Here is a 19,415-nt window from a genome sequence, read left to right on the forward strand (position 1 = left end):
AAGATATCAGGCTGTAAAACGCACAAGAATCAAGTTTTTCTACCGAATAGTTGGGTCAATTCTAGTGTCCGATACCACCCGTCGTCGTTGACCAATGACGTAATGTGTGATGTTATTTTGTTTGTGCCGCAGATTGCTGTCGATGAACGTTAAATGATTTCTCTGGATTTCCTCGTTACGCGCGTATATTACAAATTCGATGTAGATTGTTTCGTTTTCATCTCGTAATTTGTTTTCGGCATCTTTTGTTAATGAAAGTAGCAGTGATTTATAAGGTCTTGATTTCTGACGCTGTTCGTTATGGACGAGTCAGTTGTTTTTACTGCGAAAATTCTGCTTCAGAAAACGAGTGACCGTAAATCATCTATAAAACTTTTGCAATCATTGGGCGTCATTGCTGAATATTGCAATTGCAGTGTCTGTGGAAATTATACGGTTTTGATGAAGGTTGCCTCATCACGAACTTCCGACGAATTCATGTGGAGGTGCAGAAAAAAAGACATATGAAGTACCATACTCTGGGGGACGTGGTTCGAAAGATCGAGGTTGAATTTAGAAGTAATTGTCATGCTAACCTACTATTTTTGCTATAATATTCTTGCAAATCTGTCATGCACGAAGCAGGGGTTTCGTGTGGCACTGTAATCGACTGGTTCTCGTTTTGTAGAGAGGTCTGCGGGGAAAGTATAGGGGGTCATTGCGAGGGTCAGGGGTTATAGTTGAAGTAGATGAGTCACATTTTGGAAAGAGAAAGTGCGAAAGGAGACACGAGGTTGTTGGGCTTTGGGTTTTTGAAGTAGTAGTTTCTGGAGGAGATTGTGGTGATATTGTACTTAGGGTTGTACCGAATCGGACAAAGGAAGTCTTGACATATTTAATAGAAGAATATGTGGAAGAAGGTTCTGTAGTCATGTCGGATGCGTTTGCTTCGCACAAGGAGTTGAGTGAAAGGGGTTTATCATCATTTGGTCGTGAATCAACAATATTCAGTTTAAAGATTGTAAGAAGGGAGCATGTACTAATACTATCGAGGGGTATTGGGGGGCTGTAAAATCTGTTGTCGGGCGGGGAAGGAGAAGGACTTCTGTGTTGCAAGGCCATTTAGATGAATACCGTTGTAGGAAGAGAATTCCTAAAGGTTATTGTTTATTTCTTGCATTTATGAAAGTAGTCAGCAAAATGTACAAGCCTCGTTTTGTTAGTTAGGTTTTGGTGGGTCTGATACTTTTTTCTTGTTTTACTTTGCGTTTTTTTATGTTACTGTAATGTGCCAGTCATACTTTTTTGGTTTCTCTGGAGGGAGGGTTATCTGCCGTTTTTTTCTGGTTACAATGGTGGGCCGAAGGGCACGGTGTGTCTTTGCCGGAGGGTTTATGTTATTAACTCGTGGTTTCATTCTTTTTACCATTTTAAAATTTTTCATCTGATCGAGGATGGGTGCTAGGGAAGAACTGATTTGGGTGGCACCTCGTTCGTGCCTGGTAGTTTGTGTTTCTTATTATTTTTTTCATTAGTTATTTTGGATTTTGCTTCTTTCGTTACATTTTGACCTTCTAACAGTATTATTTCTTGTTATGTCCTTATTTCCTTCTTGTCACCCTCGATCTCTGACTCCTTTGGAAGTTCATATGCGGTGAGTTTCTTTTTATGTAGCCACTTTTATGTTTTCCTTTTCGATGTTTCTGCTACACTTCTTTTATTTTTACGGTCATTCCTGGAGTATCCTTACTGAGTGTTATTTGGAGCTACTGTAGTTGGTGTGACTTTAGTGTAGTATAGTTACTGGTGGCAAGGTTTGGTCATTTTTGAGTTTTATTTCTTTGCGTGCAGTAATGTGCGTAAAGATTTTCATTTTTTGAAAGTCTAGTCGTATTCTGTAGTTCACTAACAAAATCATTTTTTAAGCACGTTTCTGATATGTTATAAGATTTTTGCGCAACAAACAGCAATATTGGAATCGGTAACTAGAAATGACGTCCTACATAGGTTGCTTCTAGTTACCAATTCCAACTATTAAAAAAAAAATGGTTCAAATGCCTCTGAGCACTATGGGACTTAACTACTGTGGTCATCAGTCCCGTAGAACTTAGAATACTTAAACCTAACTAACCTAAGGACATCACACACATCCATGCCCGAGGCAGGATTCGAACCTGCGACCGTAGCAGTCGCGCGGTTCCGGACTGCGCGCCTAGAACCGCTAGACCACCGCGGCCGGCTCCAACTATTCGACGGTTCATTATTTAGACCGCTTTTGCAGTACGTGTGGAAAATATAATACAATAGCACTCGTAATTGCTCTCGTGTTCTTATTTCAGTCATCTTCAACTCGTTTAAATGAAATTCGCGCGTAAATAATAGTCGCGTTAAATGCATTATTTTATGGCATGCTACATTCGTTTGTTTAAGACTGTGATCCGTTCCATTCATAGATTGTCCATTGCAGCATCTTTGCCTTACGTATGACGTCATTGGTCAAAGCCGACGGGTGGTATCGGACACTAGAATTTATCCGAATAGTTTCTGTTGTGTCGGTAGCTGGGCCGACACCGTGAAGTTTATGGCTGAAAATGCAAGCTACACTAACGCTGTAGCCGATAGGGCACGCACGGCTAAAGCAGACGGGCGTGAAGTCTGGAACATGAGAACTTATAAATGAATAAGAAGAAAAGTATGTAGATGCTTATTACTTATCTTTTTATTAGTCCTTGGAATACATCTCTCTTGAATACTCGTAAGCTATAGGCACTGATACCAATGGCGCCTTGCTAGTTCGTAGCCATTAACTTAGCTGATGGCTATTCTGTCTCTCGGCTAATGAGAGAGAAAGGCTTCGTACAACTGGGCGGTAGCTAGGTTCACGTACAACTGGGCGATAGCTAGGTTCTCGTACAACTGGGGACGAGTCCACTCTCGTATCACGAGACCTGCCTTGGTGGTGGCGCTAGGTCTGCGATCACAGTGGCGACACGCGGGTCCGACATGTACTACATGGACCGCGGCCGATTTAAGCTACCACCTAGCAAGTGGGGTGTCTGGCGGTGACACCACATTCCTCCCCCGCAAATCGGCGAACGGTCGTGTGATAAGGCTTCCGCCCGCCGTGGGGAGGACCACATGTTGACGTATGCGATGAGGTGGGGAGCCTAACAACAGGCGAGGCTGTGCCACCCGCACCCGGCCATACGGTCCGAGGGGAGCTAGGAAACGCCTGAAAAACTAGTCCAGGGTGCACGTCAACATGCGGTGTATGCGCCCGTAATGAGACAGGAGGGACCGAAGGGTCGATTTCCATTGCGTCGGGGTAGTCGACGCGCGATGACGTCATGTGGTCCGGAGCGGGCGGGAGTTCCATGGCGGAGGACAGCTGGTCACGGGAAGCGATCGGCGGCGCGTGACCCTGGGAGGCGCTTGGCGGCTGCAACGAAGCGTCGAACGCGGGCGGCGCCGGCGGGAGAACAAGCGGCGGCGGCGGCGGCTGCTGCTGCTGCGGCGGCGGCGGCGCGTCGCCATGGGGCAAAATGGAAGGCATCGTCGGTAACACCTGGGGATGAGGCGAGCCAGTAGATGGGTCCCCAGGGCGCTGACCGGACGGCACCGTCGCTGAAAGCAGACGGGGAGCGGCAGAACCCGAGCGACAACAGAGGCGCAGCTGATTGAGATGCCGACGCACCTCACCAGAGGCCCCCAAAACCAAATACATCGCGCGGCCGAGGCAGCGAAGAATGCGCCCTACGAGCCAACGCCGTGAACCTCGAGAGTTGCGATAAAATACAACGTCGCCTGGAGCAAAAGCAGGAGTCTGCCGCTGCACAGGAACCTGATGCGGCGGATGCAGCAAAGACATCAAGGTGCGATGAGGACGACCGTGGAGCAACTCAGCCGGCGAGCGACCATCTCGGGGCTGAGAGCGATACGAAGACAAAAAGAGCAACAATGCGTCCTCCCGAGAATGCGACTCTTTCAATTTCAACATCTGTGACTTGAAAGTCCGGACCAATCGTTCAGCGGCACCGTTGGACTGAGGCGAAAACGGCGCGGATGTCAGATGTTGAATACCATTGGCCTGGCAGAATGACTGAAATTCTGCGGACATGAATTGTGGGCCATTGTCGGAAACAATAGTCTGCGGAAGACCTTCAATGCAAAAGATAGCAGACAACGCTTGTATGGTGGCGGAGGACGTCGTGGAAGACATCCGGACAACAAAAGGAAAATTACTGAAGGCGTCGACCAGAACCAACCATCGAGCATTCCAGAATGGACCAGCAAAATCAATGTGCAAGCGTTGCCAAGGGGAAGTGGCTGTTGGCCACGCAAAGACATTCCGCGGCGGTGCGGACTGTTGTTCGGCACACGCCGGGCACGAAGAACACATATTCGTAATCGCAGCATCGATTCCGAACCAAGTACAGTGCTGACGAGCAAGTTGTTTCGTTCGCACTATACCCCAATGTCCTTGGTGAAGAAGCCGTAAAACAGAGGACTGTAACGAACGTGGGACCACGACTCTGGACTGATCATTATCAGAACGCAACAACAAAACACCACGTCGAACAAAAAGTCTCTCCTTGTGAGCAAAAAATCGGCGAACCACGGATCCGCGATCCGAGACTTTGACAAAGGCCATTGCGTAGCAACAAAACGTAAAACAGTAGCAAGGACAGGGTCAGCAGCTGTGGCTGTAGCGACACGACGAAAATCAATCGGAAACGATTCGACCACTTCATCGGTTTCCGAATCAATGAACATGCAAGCAAGTTCGGAAGAATCGAATGCTTTATCCTCAGCAACAGGCAAACGGGACAACGCATCGGCGTTTCCGTGCTTAGCAGTGGACCGATACAAGATATCGTAGCGGTACTGCGAGAGGAAAATAGACCAGCGAATGAATTTCTGCGCTGTACGTGGAGGTACAGGCTTGGTCGGATGAAAAAGCGATGTCAAAAAAAAAATGGTTCAAATGGCTCTGAGCACTATGGGACTCAACTGCTGTGGTCATAAGTCCCCTAGAACTTAGAACTACTTAAACCTAACTAACCTAAGGACAACACACAACACCCAGCCATCACGAGGCAGAGAAAATCCCTGACCCCGCCGGGAATCGAACCCGGGAACCCGGGCGTGGGAAGCGAGAACGCTACCGCACGACCACGAGATGCGGGCCGATGTCAAAGGTTTGTGGTCTGTGATGATGGTAAAGTGACGACCATACAAGAAATCATGGAACTTAGTAACACCAAACACGAGAGCCAAAGCTTCTTTCTCTATCTGTGAATAATTTCTTTGCGCAGACGAGAGCAATTTGGACGCAAAGGCAATAGGGCGATCATGGGAGCCAACTTTGTGCGCAAACACAGCACCGATCCCGAAATCCGATGCATCTACCATCAACAAAAGGGCTTTCTGGGGATCGAATGGCGTAAGGCAAGTATTAGAAAGCAACGCCGATTTCAACTGGCGAAAGGCGCGTTCACATTCCGTTGTCCAGACGAACGGAACACCTTTACGGCGTAAGCGATGAAGCGGAGCTGAAATAGAAGAGGCATTGCGCAGAAAGCGATGATAATAATTAATTTTACCCAACACACTCTGTAGCCGTTTCACATTTTGAGGGGAAGGCAATTCTTGTATGGCACGGAGGTGCTCTGGACTCGGATGTATGCCTTGGGCATTAATGACATGTCCCAGGTATGGTAAGTCACGAGCAAAAAACACACATTTGTCCTTCCTCAAGCGAAGACCATTTTGCCGCAAGACCTGAAATAATGTTCGTAAGTTCGCAAGATGATCTTCATCTGTCTGTCCGGAGATCACTATATCGTCCAGATAGTTCGCTGCAGTAGGGACCGACGCACAAATAGTTTGTAAATATTGCTGAAACAAGGCAGGGGCGGATGCACACCCGAATGGCAGTCTTTTGAAGCGGTACAATCCAAGATGCGTGTTAACCACCAATACGCGCTGGGATTCGTCGTCCACCGGTATTTGCAAGTACGCATCGGCTAGGTCCAACTTTGAAAAATATTTTCCCGGGCACAGTTTAGCAAAAAGATCTTCCGGGCGGGGCAAAGGAAAAGTAGCAGTCACTAGCTGTGGATTCACTGTGGCCTTGAAGTCCACGCAAAGTCTCAATTTTCCGGAAGGTTTTGGCAAAATTACTAAGGGTGAGGCCCAGAGAGAAGCTTGCACGCGTTCAATTACACCCTGTGATTCGAGATCGTGTAACGTTCTTGCGACCTCATCACGCAATGCGTGGGGAACATTGCGCGCCCTGAAAAATTTCGGTTGCGCGTTTACCTGCAGTTCTAAATGTGCTGCATAGTTTTTAGCGCAACCTAAGCCCGGTGCAAAAATGTCTGCAAATTCGTCACACAGCCGAGAAACACTGTCTGTAGGCACAGTCTGATTCACTGATAAGACCTGATTGACAATAGACATGTTAAACAACTGAAATAAATCTAGACCAAACAAATTCACTGCAGAAGAAGAACGAAGAACGTAAAATGACACAAGTTTTGTTTGTCCCTTGTATGTTGCAAGAAGGCTGCACTGTCCTAACACAGGAATTTTCTGTCCGGAATATGTAGTTAGCTTAACATTTGCGGAACGCAACGGAGGTTTGCCCAGTTGTTTGTACGTGTCATGATTGAGCAATGAAACTGCAGCTCCGGTATCGAGCTGGAATGGTATCACTTTGCCTTCAAAGTCTAAGTCCACAAAAAGTTTATTGTTCTGCTGACGACAAGAGCGACTGTTTTGTGCAATTGGAACAGACACTGGTACAGAATCACTTGCTAATTGACGTGATTTCCGGCGACGTCGACGCACAGTTTTTGTGGGACGAACACAGTCACTGTTAGAGAAAGTGTCACAGGACGAAGTGGAATTAACGACATGAATGTCCATAGGCGAAGGTCCACGAGCCTGAGTGTCCTTGGTTCGATTCCGGCGCGAAGCAAAGGGCCTGGAATGATTGTGATTGTCTGATCTGAGCTTTTTCTGGCAAACACTTTGAACATGTCCTGTCTTATTGCAGAAAAAGCAAATAGCTTGGCGTGACGGGCAATGTTCACGCGAATGTCTAGTAGCACACCGTGGGCATGATTTCACTGCATTTGTGGGCTGGCGCGGCACACGTGGCTTAGCACGCGGCGGTCGCTGTGTCGACGTGCGCAAGGCCCGGTTACCGGGCCGCGCAGCGCGTCCAGCGGGCCGGGTAACGTTACACACGGCTGGCGAAGTTTCAAAAGATTCCTGAGCACAGTCAAGTGTGTCCTGTCTATCCAATATGTCTATCACTTGTTGAAGGGAGGGATTAACTAGTTTCAAAATTTGCTCCCGTATGCGAACATCAGTAACGTTCTGTGCAATTGCATCACGCACCATTGTATCTGAATAAGAAAGACCACAGTCACATTCAAAGGCACAGTCCCTCGTAAGTCCTTGCAATGTTGCTACCCACTCCCTATTAGTTTGACCGTCCGTACGTTTTGTACGAAAGAACGTATACCGTTTTGCAACCACATTAACTGTTTCTTTGAAATAGGCATCTAATGCAGACAAAATTTCCTTGTAGGACAAAGTTGCTACGTCGCGTCGGGGAAACAATTTCACTATCACACGGTATGTGGACACACCGACACAAGAAAGCAAAAACGGCTGCCGCTCATTACCTTGAATTCTGTAGGCAGCAAGGTGGAAGTTGAACTGGCGAGACCACTCTTGCCAGGTCTCATCGGCTGCCACGTATGGTCGAAAGGGAGGCGCAACAGCGTTTAGTGGCAGCGGTAGCGAAGAAGCGGCGGCGGCCGCATCGGTTTGAATGGTACGTTGACCCTGGACGAGCTGTCCAAGGGCATCCAGTAACGCCTGCGTCTGCTGATTCTGCAAGCGATAAAATTCGGACAGTACATCTGGAGAATGTGGCGAAGCCATGACACAATTAAATGTAAGCAATCAGAACACTTTAAATCGTCGCCAATGTTGTAAACGAAGTAATACAAACTCTTTTGCTCGTCGCCAATAAATGTTGTGTCGGTAGCTGGGCCGACACCGTGAAGTTTATGGCTGAAAATGCAAGCTACACTAACGCTGTAGCCGATAGGGCACGCACGGCTAAAGCAGACGGGCGTGAAGTCTGGAACATGAGAACTTATAAATGAATAAGAAGAAAAGTATGTAGATGCTTATTACTTATCTTTTTATTAGTCCTTGGAATACATCTCTCTTGAATACTCGTAAGCTATAGGCACTGATACCAATGGCGCCTTGCTAGTTCGTAGCCATTAACTTAGCTGATGGCTATTCTGTCTCTCGGCTAATGAGAGAGAAAGGCTTCGTACAACTGGGCGGTAGCTAGGTTCACGTACAACTGGGCGATAGCTAGGTTCTCGTACAACTGGGGACGAGTCCACTCTCGTATCACGAGACCTGCCTTGGTGGTGGCGCTAGGTCTGCGATCACAGTGGCGACATGCAGGTCCGACATGTACTACATGGACCGCGGCCGATTTAAGCTACCACCTAGCAAGTGGGGTGTCTGGCGGTGACACCACAGTTTCCTTGAAATCAGATGATAAGTACTTCATAGCTGCCGGCGCGTTCACGCCAGCGGTTCGGCGAAAGTTCATGTGGCCCGAGGTTCCGTACCTGACGTCACGCTTAACGCGTTCTGTGATTGGCGACACGGACCTGGAGCGCGGCACGCGGCAGCGGCAGCGGTTCGACATGAGCAAACCGCGATGCAGACCCCACCGCGCCGCGCAGCTGATGGAGTTTCCATGGCAACCATGCCACTGCCGCGCGGTTTTGACGGGCGGCAGCCCTAGTGGGAACCGACCTTTAGCAAGGCTCCACACCCCTGACGGTTCCTTCCAGAACCTCACTGACTCTCTTCCTGCACGTCCTTCAGTGGTCTGCGCTGCTAAAGGTGGTTATTCTGGCTTTCGACAGGTGGTACATTACTGTGACTGGACAGTGTAGATGGCTATGTGGATGATAATAATTCGTGGTTGTGCTGACGGACGAATCTTTAATGTAGCTGGTTAGTTGGAAGGTAACAGATTGATTATTAGTTGGTGAGGCCAAAGAATTTCAAATTCAAAATCAGATTGCGGCGAGAGACCAATTTGTGGTGCGATTTGATGTCAAGTTTAGGTCGAAAGCTGCAAAGGGAACGACTACTGTGTAAGAGTTCGTCACGTGATCAATAAGAAATGAACCCGTCGGGACGGCTTTGGGTACTGAAAAGCAGGCACCACTCCGCCAGTTCTCGTCATCGCTCGCAGCAGTCGTTATCGATACACATTCTACGTAAGTCAGTGGCTACTCCCTCGTACATTAAACCTGGCATGGTGCTGTCGAGGTTAGGTTATATTGTGGTTTAGTAACGCCTGTTGCACTTGATCGGTCAATACAGACATGATTAATGGTGGTTGTGGATGACGCTGGAGTTATCGTCCGATGATGTCTTATATGAGCTCGATTGGAGACGTATGCTGTGGCCGAGCAGGCCAAGGCAACTTGAGGGGACGCTCTCTAGTGCATGTTGGGTTACAACAGCGGTATGTGGGCGAGCTTTATTCTATTGGAAAACATTCCCTGGAACTCTGTTCATGAATAGGAGCACAACAGCTCGAATCATCAGATTGATGTATCCGTCTGCAGTCGTTATGCATGGTATAACCACGAGAGTGCTCCTGCTGCCATACGATATCGCACCCCAGAACATAGCTCCAAGTGTAGATCCAGTATGTAGAGCAAACGAGTGGTAGCAGGCTCTCAGCTGGTCTCCTTCTAACCAACACAGGACCATCACTGGCGTCGAGACAGAATGGGCCTTCACCCAGTGCTCCAATGAGCTCTCATTTGACACCACTGAAGTCGCAATGGCGCCCAGTCATTCTGCGACCATACATCTACATCTACATCTACATTTATATTCCGCAAGCCACCCAACGGTGTGTGGCGGAGGGCACTTTACGTGCCACTGTCATTACCTCTATTTTCTGTTCCAGTCGCGTATGGTTCGCGGGAAGAACGATTGCCGGAAAGCCTCCGTGCGCGCTCTAATCTCTCTAATTTTACATTCGTGATCTCCTCGGGAGGTATAAGTAGGGGGAAGCAATATATTCGATACCTCATCCAGAAACGCACCCTCTCGAAACCTGGGCAGCAAGCTACAACGCGATGCACAGCGCCTCTCTTGCAGGGTCTGCCACTTGAGTTTGCTAAACATCTCCGTAACGCTATCACGCTTACCAAATAACCCTGTGACGAAACGCGCCGCTCTTCTTTGGATCCTCTGTATCTCCCCTATCAACCCGACCTGGTACGGATCCCACACTGATGAGCAATGCTCAAGTATAGGTGGACCGAGTGTTTTATAAGCCACCTCCTTTGTTGATGGACTACATGTTCTAAGGACTCTCCCAATGAATCTCAACCTGGTACCCGCCTTACCAACAATTAATTTTATATGATCATTCCACTTCAAATCGTTCCGCACGCATACTCCCAGATATTTAACAGAAGTAACTGCTACCAGTGTTTGTTCCGCTATCATATAATCATACAATAAAGGATCCTTCTTTCTATGTATTCGCAATACATTACATTTGTCTATGTTAAGGGACAGCTGCCACTCCCTGCACCAAGTGCCTACCCGTGAACACCGCTGCGAGCAGTCATGTGCAGTGGCTACGTTCCTGCTAAGTCTTTCTGCATTATCGAAGAAGGGTCGTTCAGCTTCGTAGCCCTATCACACGACCTCGATCAAACTCAGTAAGATGTTGATATGGAGTCTTTGTTGCCTTAAACGCTTTCCTGGCATTAACGCACCACGTCCAGTCTCAATGGTAACTAAAGCTCACGACCGTTACAGCGTATATTTATAGCAAATCCGATCTGGATCTCTATTGTGCCGCAGACCATTGCAGGTCTACACTGCAAAAGGTGGTTACTCTGGCTTTTGAGATATCGTGACATTAATGTGACTGGACAGTTTATATGTTTGTTATGGTGATGCGGATCATAATTAATTCGTGATTGTGCTGACGGAAGAATCTTTCATGTAGGTGGTTAGTTTGGAAGGTAACGGATTGGTTTTTAGTTGGTGAGGTCAAAGAATTTGAATTTCGAAATCAGATTGTGGTGAGAGACCGATTTATGGTGCTGTTTGATGTCAAGTTAGGACGAAAGGTGATAGTTCCATTTGATACAAAGGAAACGACTACTGTGACCATGTGAAGGTAAGAGTTCGATAGGAAATGAATCCTTCGAAACACCGTTGGATGCTGAAAATCAGGCGCCACTCCGCCAGTACCCATCATCGCTCGCAGCAGTCGTCATAGATACATATTCTAGATAAGTTAGTGGATACTCTCTCGTACGTTACGCATGGTTTGATGCTGTCGAGGTTAGATTATATGTGAAAGGTAATGTCGCACTGTTGCCACGTGCAGTTTGCGGGAGCGGCCACACGACGTCACTTCCGGTGTACAGCTCAGAGCGGCGCATCGTGCCACACTCGTCGTGGAGCTTGCGGCAACAGACCCACACTATTCAGTTGGCGCATCCGACGCCGTACGCTGTGGTGAAGCACACAGCGGGACCGGAGTGCTTCGGCCTGCACAACTGCACCTCCGTACTGCGGGCCATACAGGTATGTCTGTTCTACTTCAGCATGTTTTCAAGCTTCGACACCAGCTCTCACTAACAGCGCTACTTTTACCTGCTCCACACACGAACTCCTCAATTTGTCCAAAACCACCCTTGCTGCCAGTACGTGAACTCGACGACTAGTAGGAGACCTGTTATTTTCTCTTGACTACTCTCCACAACTCCTCAGTAAGTCATATTGTAGGAGTGTGACAATGTTAACCTAACTACGTACACTGACCGAAAAAAAATTACGACACCAAAAAATAATTAATGTAGACTAAGTAGTGAAATTTCGGAAATACATTTGGCTAGGTAGCATGTTTAAGTGATTAACATAGCAAAGTCACCGGCCGGTGTGGCCGAGCGGTTATAGGCGCTTCAGTCTGGAACTGCGCGACCGCTACGGTCGCAGGCTCGAATCCTGCCTCAGGCGCCGGACGAAGTGGCCGTGCGGTTAAAGGCGCTGCAGTCTGGAACCGCAAGACCGCTACGGTCGCAGGTTCGAATCCTGCCTCGGGCATGGATGTTTGTGATGTCCTTAGGTTAGTTAGGTTTAACTAGTTCTAAGTTCTAGGGGACTAATGACCTCAGCAGTTGAGTCCCATAGTGCTCAGAGCCATTTGAACCTGCCTCAGGCATGGATGTGTGTGATGTCCTTAGGATAGTTAGGTTTAAGTAGTTCTAAGTTCTAGGGGACTGATGACCTCAGATGTTAAGTCCCATAGTGGTCAGAGTCATTTGAACCATAACAAAGTCACAGGTTAATGTATTCGCGAGGTAAGCCATTGCAAATGTGAAGCACTGGTACATTCATCACCAGTGAAGCAGCGAGAATGTTGAATGCAAACGTGCATGCATTGTATCATACAGGCGCCATTCCATTGCTGTTGCACTTGGTCGGTCAATACAGCGATGGTTAATGCTGGTTGGGGATGACGCTGGAGTTGTCGTCCGATGATGTCCCATATGAGCTCGATTGGAGACGGATCTGGTGACCGAGCAGGCCAAGGCAACATGACGACGCTCTCTAGAGCGTGTTGGTTTACAACACAGGTATGTGGGTGAGCGTTATTCTGCTGTAAAACACCTCCTGGAATGCTACTAATGAATGGAAGCACAACAGGTCGAATCACCAGACTGATGTACCACTCTGCAGTCATTGTGCGTGGGATATCCACGAGAGCGTTCGTGGTCTCATACGATATCGCACATCAGAGCATAGCTCCAAGTGCAGATCCAATGTATCTAGCACACAGACAAGTTGGTTGCAGGCCCTCGACTGGCCTTCTAACCAACATACGACCATCAGAGGCGCCGACGGAGAACGGATCTCCACCCAGCGCTCCAATGAGCTCTCGTTTGACACCACTGAAGTCGAAATGGTGTCCAGTCTTTTTACTACCATACGTAGTTACCACTGCCAGCAGTCATGTAGAGTAGCTACATTCTTGCCAAGTCTTTCTGCAGTATCGCAGAAGGAACGATAAGCTTCTCGTATCCTTGTCACACGACCGCGTTCAAATTCATTTTGATGCTGATATGGCGTTTTTGTCGCCTTAAAGGCATTCTTGGTTAACATCAACTCACCACGTCCAGTCTCAATGGTATCTTATATGGATAAAATGCATGTTTAACCCTCAGCCGCTTTTATTTTAAACCCAAATATCGACTGGTTTCAGTCGAGGACCAGCTTCATGGATAGGGTTAAAATGGTTTAAGCCACAACATTACATTTGTCACTATTTAAATAATGTGTAGAGCATTTCATGAATATCAATATATGACAGAACTTTTAGAAGCAAACATAATAATAACAAATGTATACAGAGTACTGGTCTGTATACATACTGATATTCATGACATGCTCTAGACATTATTTAAGTAATGACAAATGTAATGTTGTGGCTTAAACCATTTTAACCCGTATCTGTGAAGATGGTCCATGACTGAAACCAGTCGATATTTGGGTTTAAAATAAAAGTGGTTGATGGTTAAAAATGCATTTTATACATTAAAATTTTTTATTTTGTTTATTATTTTAAAGATGTTATTCATTTCCTTTATTTAGTGGACTTTTTTGCGAATTAAGTAGTTGAAAGGAAAGATAAATTCTAGTTTTATATTTTCAAAACGTATGATTTTCCTAAGCTAGTAAACTACATTAAAATGTCTTCCACAATTAATTTATCTCGTGCATTTGCTACAAGAACATTAATTAAGAAATTGGTAAAGTAAGTGACTGTTAGAATTTGTCTCGTTATAAAGTTAGGTTCTGCTACTGATTGATTTCTAGTTCATGTTAACACTTACCTAAAGACATGAATTTTCTGGAACGTACACTATAACATAGGGATTAGGGTCTGTAGGATCCCCATGTTTAAACCAAGATTTAAGATGGCAATCGCTTGAAATTTATAATTTAAGTTATAGAGCATTTATTTTTATGTTTACTTAAGTGCTGTTCAGATGCATTTTTTGATTTCGTTGTGTGAAATAGACTCTCCGGTATTTTACTTTTCATCACATAGAACAACATAATTTTGATCAGTTTTTTAAACAGAACACATAAATCGACTGTTAGAGAATTGCAAATTTTAACACAAAACTGAATTCCAGGCTTTAAACTTGCATATAAAAATTGCTATGGATATGCACAAAAAGAGTCTGAAAAATTGACATTCAGAGGTGGGTTCTACATTTTTCTTTATTACCACTTGGACCACATTTATTTTTAACTAACACTCTAAGTATTTTATTGGAAAAAGAGAATAGTTACCATCACAATTTTCCTGAAATTCTTCCCCTGAATGATCCTCCACTGACAGAACTGTAATCACTGGCTATTGTAATATCATAGTCTTTTTTGTTTATTTTTTATATGTATCACTACAATCTTTCTTCATCCACCGATTAACAGTTCCATCCAATTTAGGATTATTAAAACTGACACATTCCTGTGAACAAATTTTGTACTCGACTGGAGAAAAAAAGGTATGTAGTTCGTGAGGTGGGGTCTAGAAGACCCCAACATCTGTCAATAACAAATGTCAACATCAAACAAAGGAAGTGATAATGCAAACTGCAACAGAACGTTCTAGGGATCGCTATTTAAGAAGGTGGAGAAACATGGACAATGACAGAAAGGGACTGGAGCAAACTGCAAGCAGGGGAAATGAAATTTCTCAGAGCAGTTAAGGGAAAAACAAGAATGGACAGAGTAAGGAATGTAGAGATTAGAAAAGACCTTAAAGACCTTAAAGAAGAAAGTATGAGAGAAGAAATTGAAATAAAGAGATTAAGATGGTATGGGCATGTTAAGAGGATGCATGGGCAGACTCCCCAAAATTATGGAAGAACTAAAGATGGATGGGAAAAGACCTAGAGGGTGCCCAAGAACACAGTGGAAAATGGGAGTGAGAATATCTGTAGAAAGGAGAGGTGTGACCTGGCAGCAATTGCAGGAAGAAAAGTGGTGGGAGGAGAAAGCCAAATGGAGAGGACTTATCAGCACCCAGACCCGGCAGTAGCTGGAGCGGGATTCGGATATAGATAGATAGATAGATATAGTGGTAGTATAGAAGCATTCCGCCAGAAGTGACTTTCGAGCTCAAGTTCAAACATTTTTTGAGCAGTTTGAGAAACCATGCCTTGTGAGTTAAAGGTTAATATTACTACACAATAACTACTATAATTCAAAATAAAACGTGGTTAACAGGATAAAATTGAATTCCTGAAAATGGTGTTTTTTATTATTTATTATAAAATGGTAAAATTATTGCATTTCTAATGGATAAGAATAAAACAGTAACTCCTGCTAGCTTGTATGGAATTGACCATAGAAGTGCACAGGCAAATAAGATGTATCATTTTATTGAATATATACTGGTGTTAGAAGACGATTTGCTATTCCAAAAGTATCTGGATTTCCTAAAATGGTAAAGATTAATTAACCATGATATAAGTAATAATAACTTATTAATACAATTGTAATTGAATACTTAGATACAAAGTGAGAGGAAATGAAATTTTTTAAGTGTGTCCATAAATTCCAAAGGGTTACTTGATCCTGTTTAGCTAATAAAAAAGGAATTGCACCTGCATATTTAATGATAAATAATAATAGAAAATGAAATGTGAAAAAGTGAATTAATGCGGCATTATATGCAGCAAATCCCTCTCAGACCCACTGAACTTAACCTACTTTTAAAAATGGAAATGCTGATAATAGGTTTGTAATTACTGTTACTCACCAAAGAGGTACTTGATCACAAGGTAAAACATACACAACAAATGTATTTGCTATAACTAAGAAAAGAATAATTGTCCCAATTATCCTCTCTCTCTCTCTCTCTCACACACACACACACACACACACACACACACACACACACACACACTGTGTGTGTGTGTGTGTGTGTGTGTGTGTGTGTGTGTGTGTGTATGAGAGAGAGAGAAAGAGAGAGAGAGAGAGAGAGAGAGAGAGAGAATGATTGGGATAATTGGGACAATTATTCTTTTCTTAGTTATTTCTTAATTACAAACCTATTATCAGCATTTCCATTTTTAAAAGTAGGTTAAGTTCAGTGGGTCTGAGAGGGATTTGCTGCAGTGTGTGTGTGTGTGTGTGTGTGTGTGTGTGTGTGTGTAAACCATAAAGGCCCCTCACTTATGTGCAACGAAATATGGATAAAAACTGTAGACACACAATTACCATATAAAGTTCAGATGATTACACCATTGTTTACATGTGACATACACTTATAAATCAATCAAAGAGATATTAAGAATTTTAATTAACAGGTGTGTTATCCATGAGAATTTCTTGAGTAGTATAATTATCATAGTTTACAAATAGGTTCTTCATTAATATTAGTAATTTCCACTACTGCTAATATGCTAGTAATAGATAATTTATTATTACTGCAATAATAAATTTTGTATTATTATATACCTTTCCTACAGGTATTATTTCTTGATAGTGGTCTTGCGGTAGTGTTCTCGCTTCCTGCGCTCGAGGTCCCGGGTTCGATTCCCGGCGGGGTCAGGGATTTTTCTGTGCCTCGTGATGACTGGGTGTTGTGTGCGTTCTTCATCATCATTTCATCATCATTGACTCGCAAGTTGCCAAAGTGGCGTCAACTAAAAAGGACTTGCAATATGGTGGCCTCCCGGCCAACAATGCCATATGATCATTTCATTTCATTTCTTCATAATTAATTACATTATTAATATTTACTGTTTCTATGTTTTCCAAATAGGTTCTTGCTTTATATAAACTACTACTAATAATACGAAAAATAGATAAAGTATAATTACTATTGTAATACTGAAAGTAGGGTCACAATATGGGAAATCTGCACATATTGTTATTTCTCAATAATCAGTTGAATTATTTATAGTGCCCATATGTTTATAGAATATAAGCAACTTTCTTTTATCTATAAAAATTAATGTTAGTATAATAATGATGTATAATGTTGATGCGAATATTATAGCACTTGATTTTGGGTGAAATATTTCATTTGATGCAGTTCTGGTAATAGAAATAAATAGATACCATCTAGAAATGTTAAAAATAAAATATATGATAATGAAAAACTTTCGCATTTTCATACATTTTATTAAACCAATAAAGAAAATTTGTAAAATAACCATTTTTATTGATATAGAGTGTTCTAATTATTATAATTATTATCATAATCATTTCAGGGATTAGTTTATTAAAATATTGGTTTTGGGGACCAAGGATAGAATATTTCCCTACCACTGAAGTTTTAAAAGTGGTGCATAGTCTTATATTTGCTTTGCATAACTGGAGTTTTTTTTAATTATTAAATTGATGTATATATGTTATGTTTTGGTTCATTTTATCATCACATATGCTTTTTCTTTAAGTGTAGAGATTTATTAATGGTTTTGTTAAGATTAGTGTTCCATTAAAATTTGCTGTAATGTTTTATCACGTCAGAGTCCACTGCAGAGTGAAAACATTTTTTATTTTGTGTTTTCATTGAACACACATAAAAGAAAAAATTCTGCATTTTGTGTATTGAATGAAAAGAAACTTACATAAATCCAAAACAACAGTGGCTCTGGAATTGATATTTGGTAGACTCCAGAATTGTCTGCCCTGTTTACAGGAGCTGCACTGGCAGATGTATGATCAACCAGATATCTCCTACAACTTCTTGATCGACAGCAATGGCAATATCTATGAAGGCCGAGGTTGGAACAACACGAACCCCAGTAAGGGTATTGCTCTGCGCTGCAATGTTGATGTGGCGCTCATCGGCAACTACGTCGAGCGCAACATGACTAAGGGGATGTCATCAGCACTGCGCTGGTTGCTGGAGAAGGGTGTGAGCACGGGTATGCTGGCGCCCGACTACCGCCTGCTGGCACACAACCAGGTGAAGAACACGCTCAGCCCAGGGCGCTGGGCCCTCCTGGAGATTGCAGACTGGCCACACCGCTGCCTAGAGCACTGTGACCAGGGCGTCGTCTGCACCCAACCTGCTGACAGCGACGACAGCTCCGGCCATTAGATCTGTTTGGTCAAGAATCCTACCATTTAATCATAAAATATCTTTATGTAGAGCAGTTGACAACAGATGAGTGAATAAATGCAAACTTTCGTGATAAATCCACTGTTTATTGCTCTATTACAAATTGCTATAATTCCCGACAAGAAAACATAAAATATTGTTATACGACAGCAAAACCCATCGTCTTCCATTTCAATTCTCAACAGAGCTCACCAGATAAAATATTGGTCAACCTCCATAAAAGAGCGCACTGATCATCTTTAGGCGCTGTAGACAGCGTAGAATTGGTACCAGGTGGCAATGTCGCAATCCACCACTGATATATCATAGCAGTGAAGTGGTGTTGTAACCCAGCTCCACTTTACACAGGTTATGTAACCTTGACTGTGATTATATAAATAGTAATTTGGTGAGGCATCAAATCCGAAGTATTTTGATCAAAAAATATTTGAAATTAGACAGCTAATGACCAGAATCTCAATTTTCTACACAGTGTCACTGAAGATTAAAAGGAATCGCGACTATAAAGCTCAAGTTAGAATGGTCGCTAAAAGTATGGTTGATTGTAATTCTTACTTCACTAAAATATAAATAAAATAATAGCAGAACCTAGTCGCCAATCCTGTTCTTGAACTAATTAATTTTATTAAAACTGTTCACAAAGGAGTCAGTTCTACTCGTTCTGATGACTTGAGTCACTACCTGTGCGAAAGCAAATTTCGTACCAAGAAGTTAGTAAAACTTAATTCAGTCAACATTTTGAACAATAAAATTTTGAGTTATGTAATAAGGGGATTAATAGACTGACAAATGATTAATTACTGTATTGTAGTAACGAACCTGCATAACCTCACTGTGGCTCTTATTGCCACGAAGTAAAAAAAAAAAAAAAACTGCTCTAATATTCAGGTATCATCAGTAACTCAAATATCATCAGTAACACATTAAAGGTATTTGCAGTTGTGAATGTGGACAATAATCAGCTGTAGAATGGAATGATGACACCCACACGTTTTGTGCCTCAAAACAGTGAGACACAATAATCGATATATCGGATTCCCGACATTTTCAAAAGTATCAACAGTCCTGATATGAATGCGCACTGTCCCACGTGTCTACAAGGGATAATATACCATCCATAGCCACGTAATAAAATGTAAGTGCAATGCCCCTATAAAGATCCTAACCGACCGGTACCGGGACGAGT

At 43.7% G+C, this 19,415-nt stretch overlaps 1 protein-coding gene across 1 annotated transcript in view; it reads left to right on the forward strand.

Moving 5' to 3' along the window:
• The window catches only part of LOC126482279 (peptidoglycan-recognition protein SC1a/b-like), a 42,127-nt gene extending 23,871 nt beyond the window's left edge, over positions 1-18,256 (forward strand). Inside the window, exons 3-4 of the mRNA XM_050106265.1 lie at positions 11,465-11,664; positions 17,804-18,256. Coding sequence (XP_049962222.1) covers positions 11,465-11,664; positions 17,804-18,208 — 605 coding nt within the window. The 3' untranslated portion in view covers positions 18,209-18,256. The remainder of the gene's footprint in view (positions 1-11,464; positions 11,665-17,803) is intronic.
• Positions 18,257-19,415: the final 1,159 nt, after the last annotated feature.

This window comes from Schistocerca serialis, chromosome 5 (assembly GCF_023864345.2).
Source record: "Schistocerca serialis cubense isolate TAMUIC-IGC-003099 chromosome 5, iqSchSeri2.2, whole genome shotgun sequence".
Classification (NCBI taxonomy): domain Eukaryota; kingdom Metazoa; phylum Arthropoda; class Insecta; order Orthoptera; family Acrididae; genus Schistocerca; species Schistocerca serialis.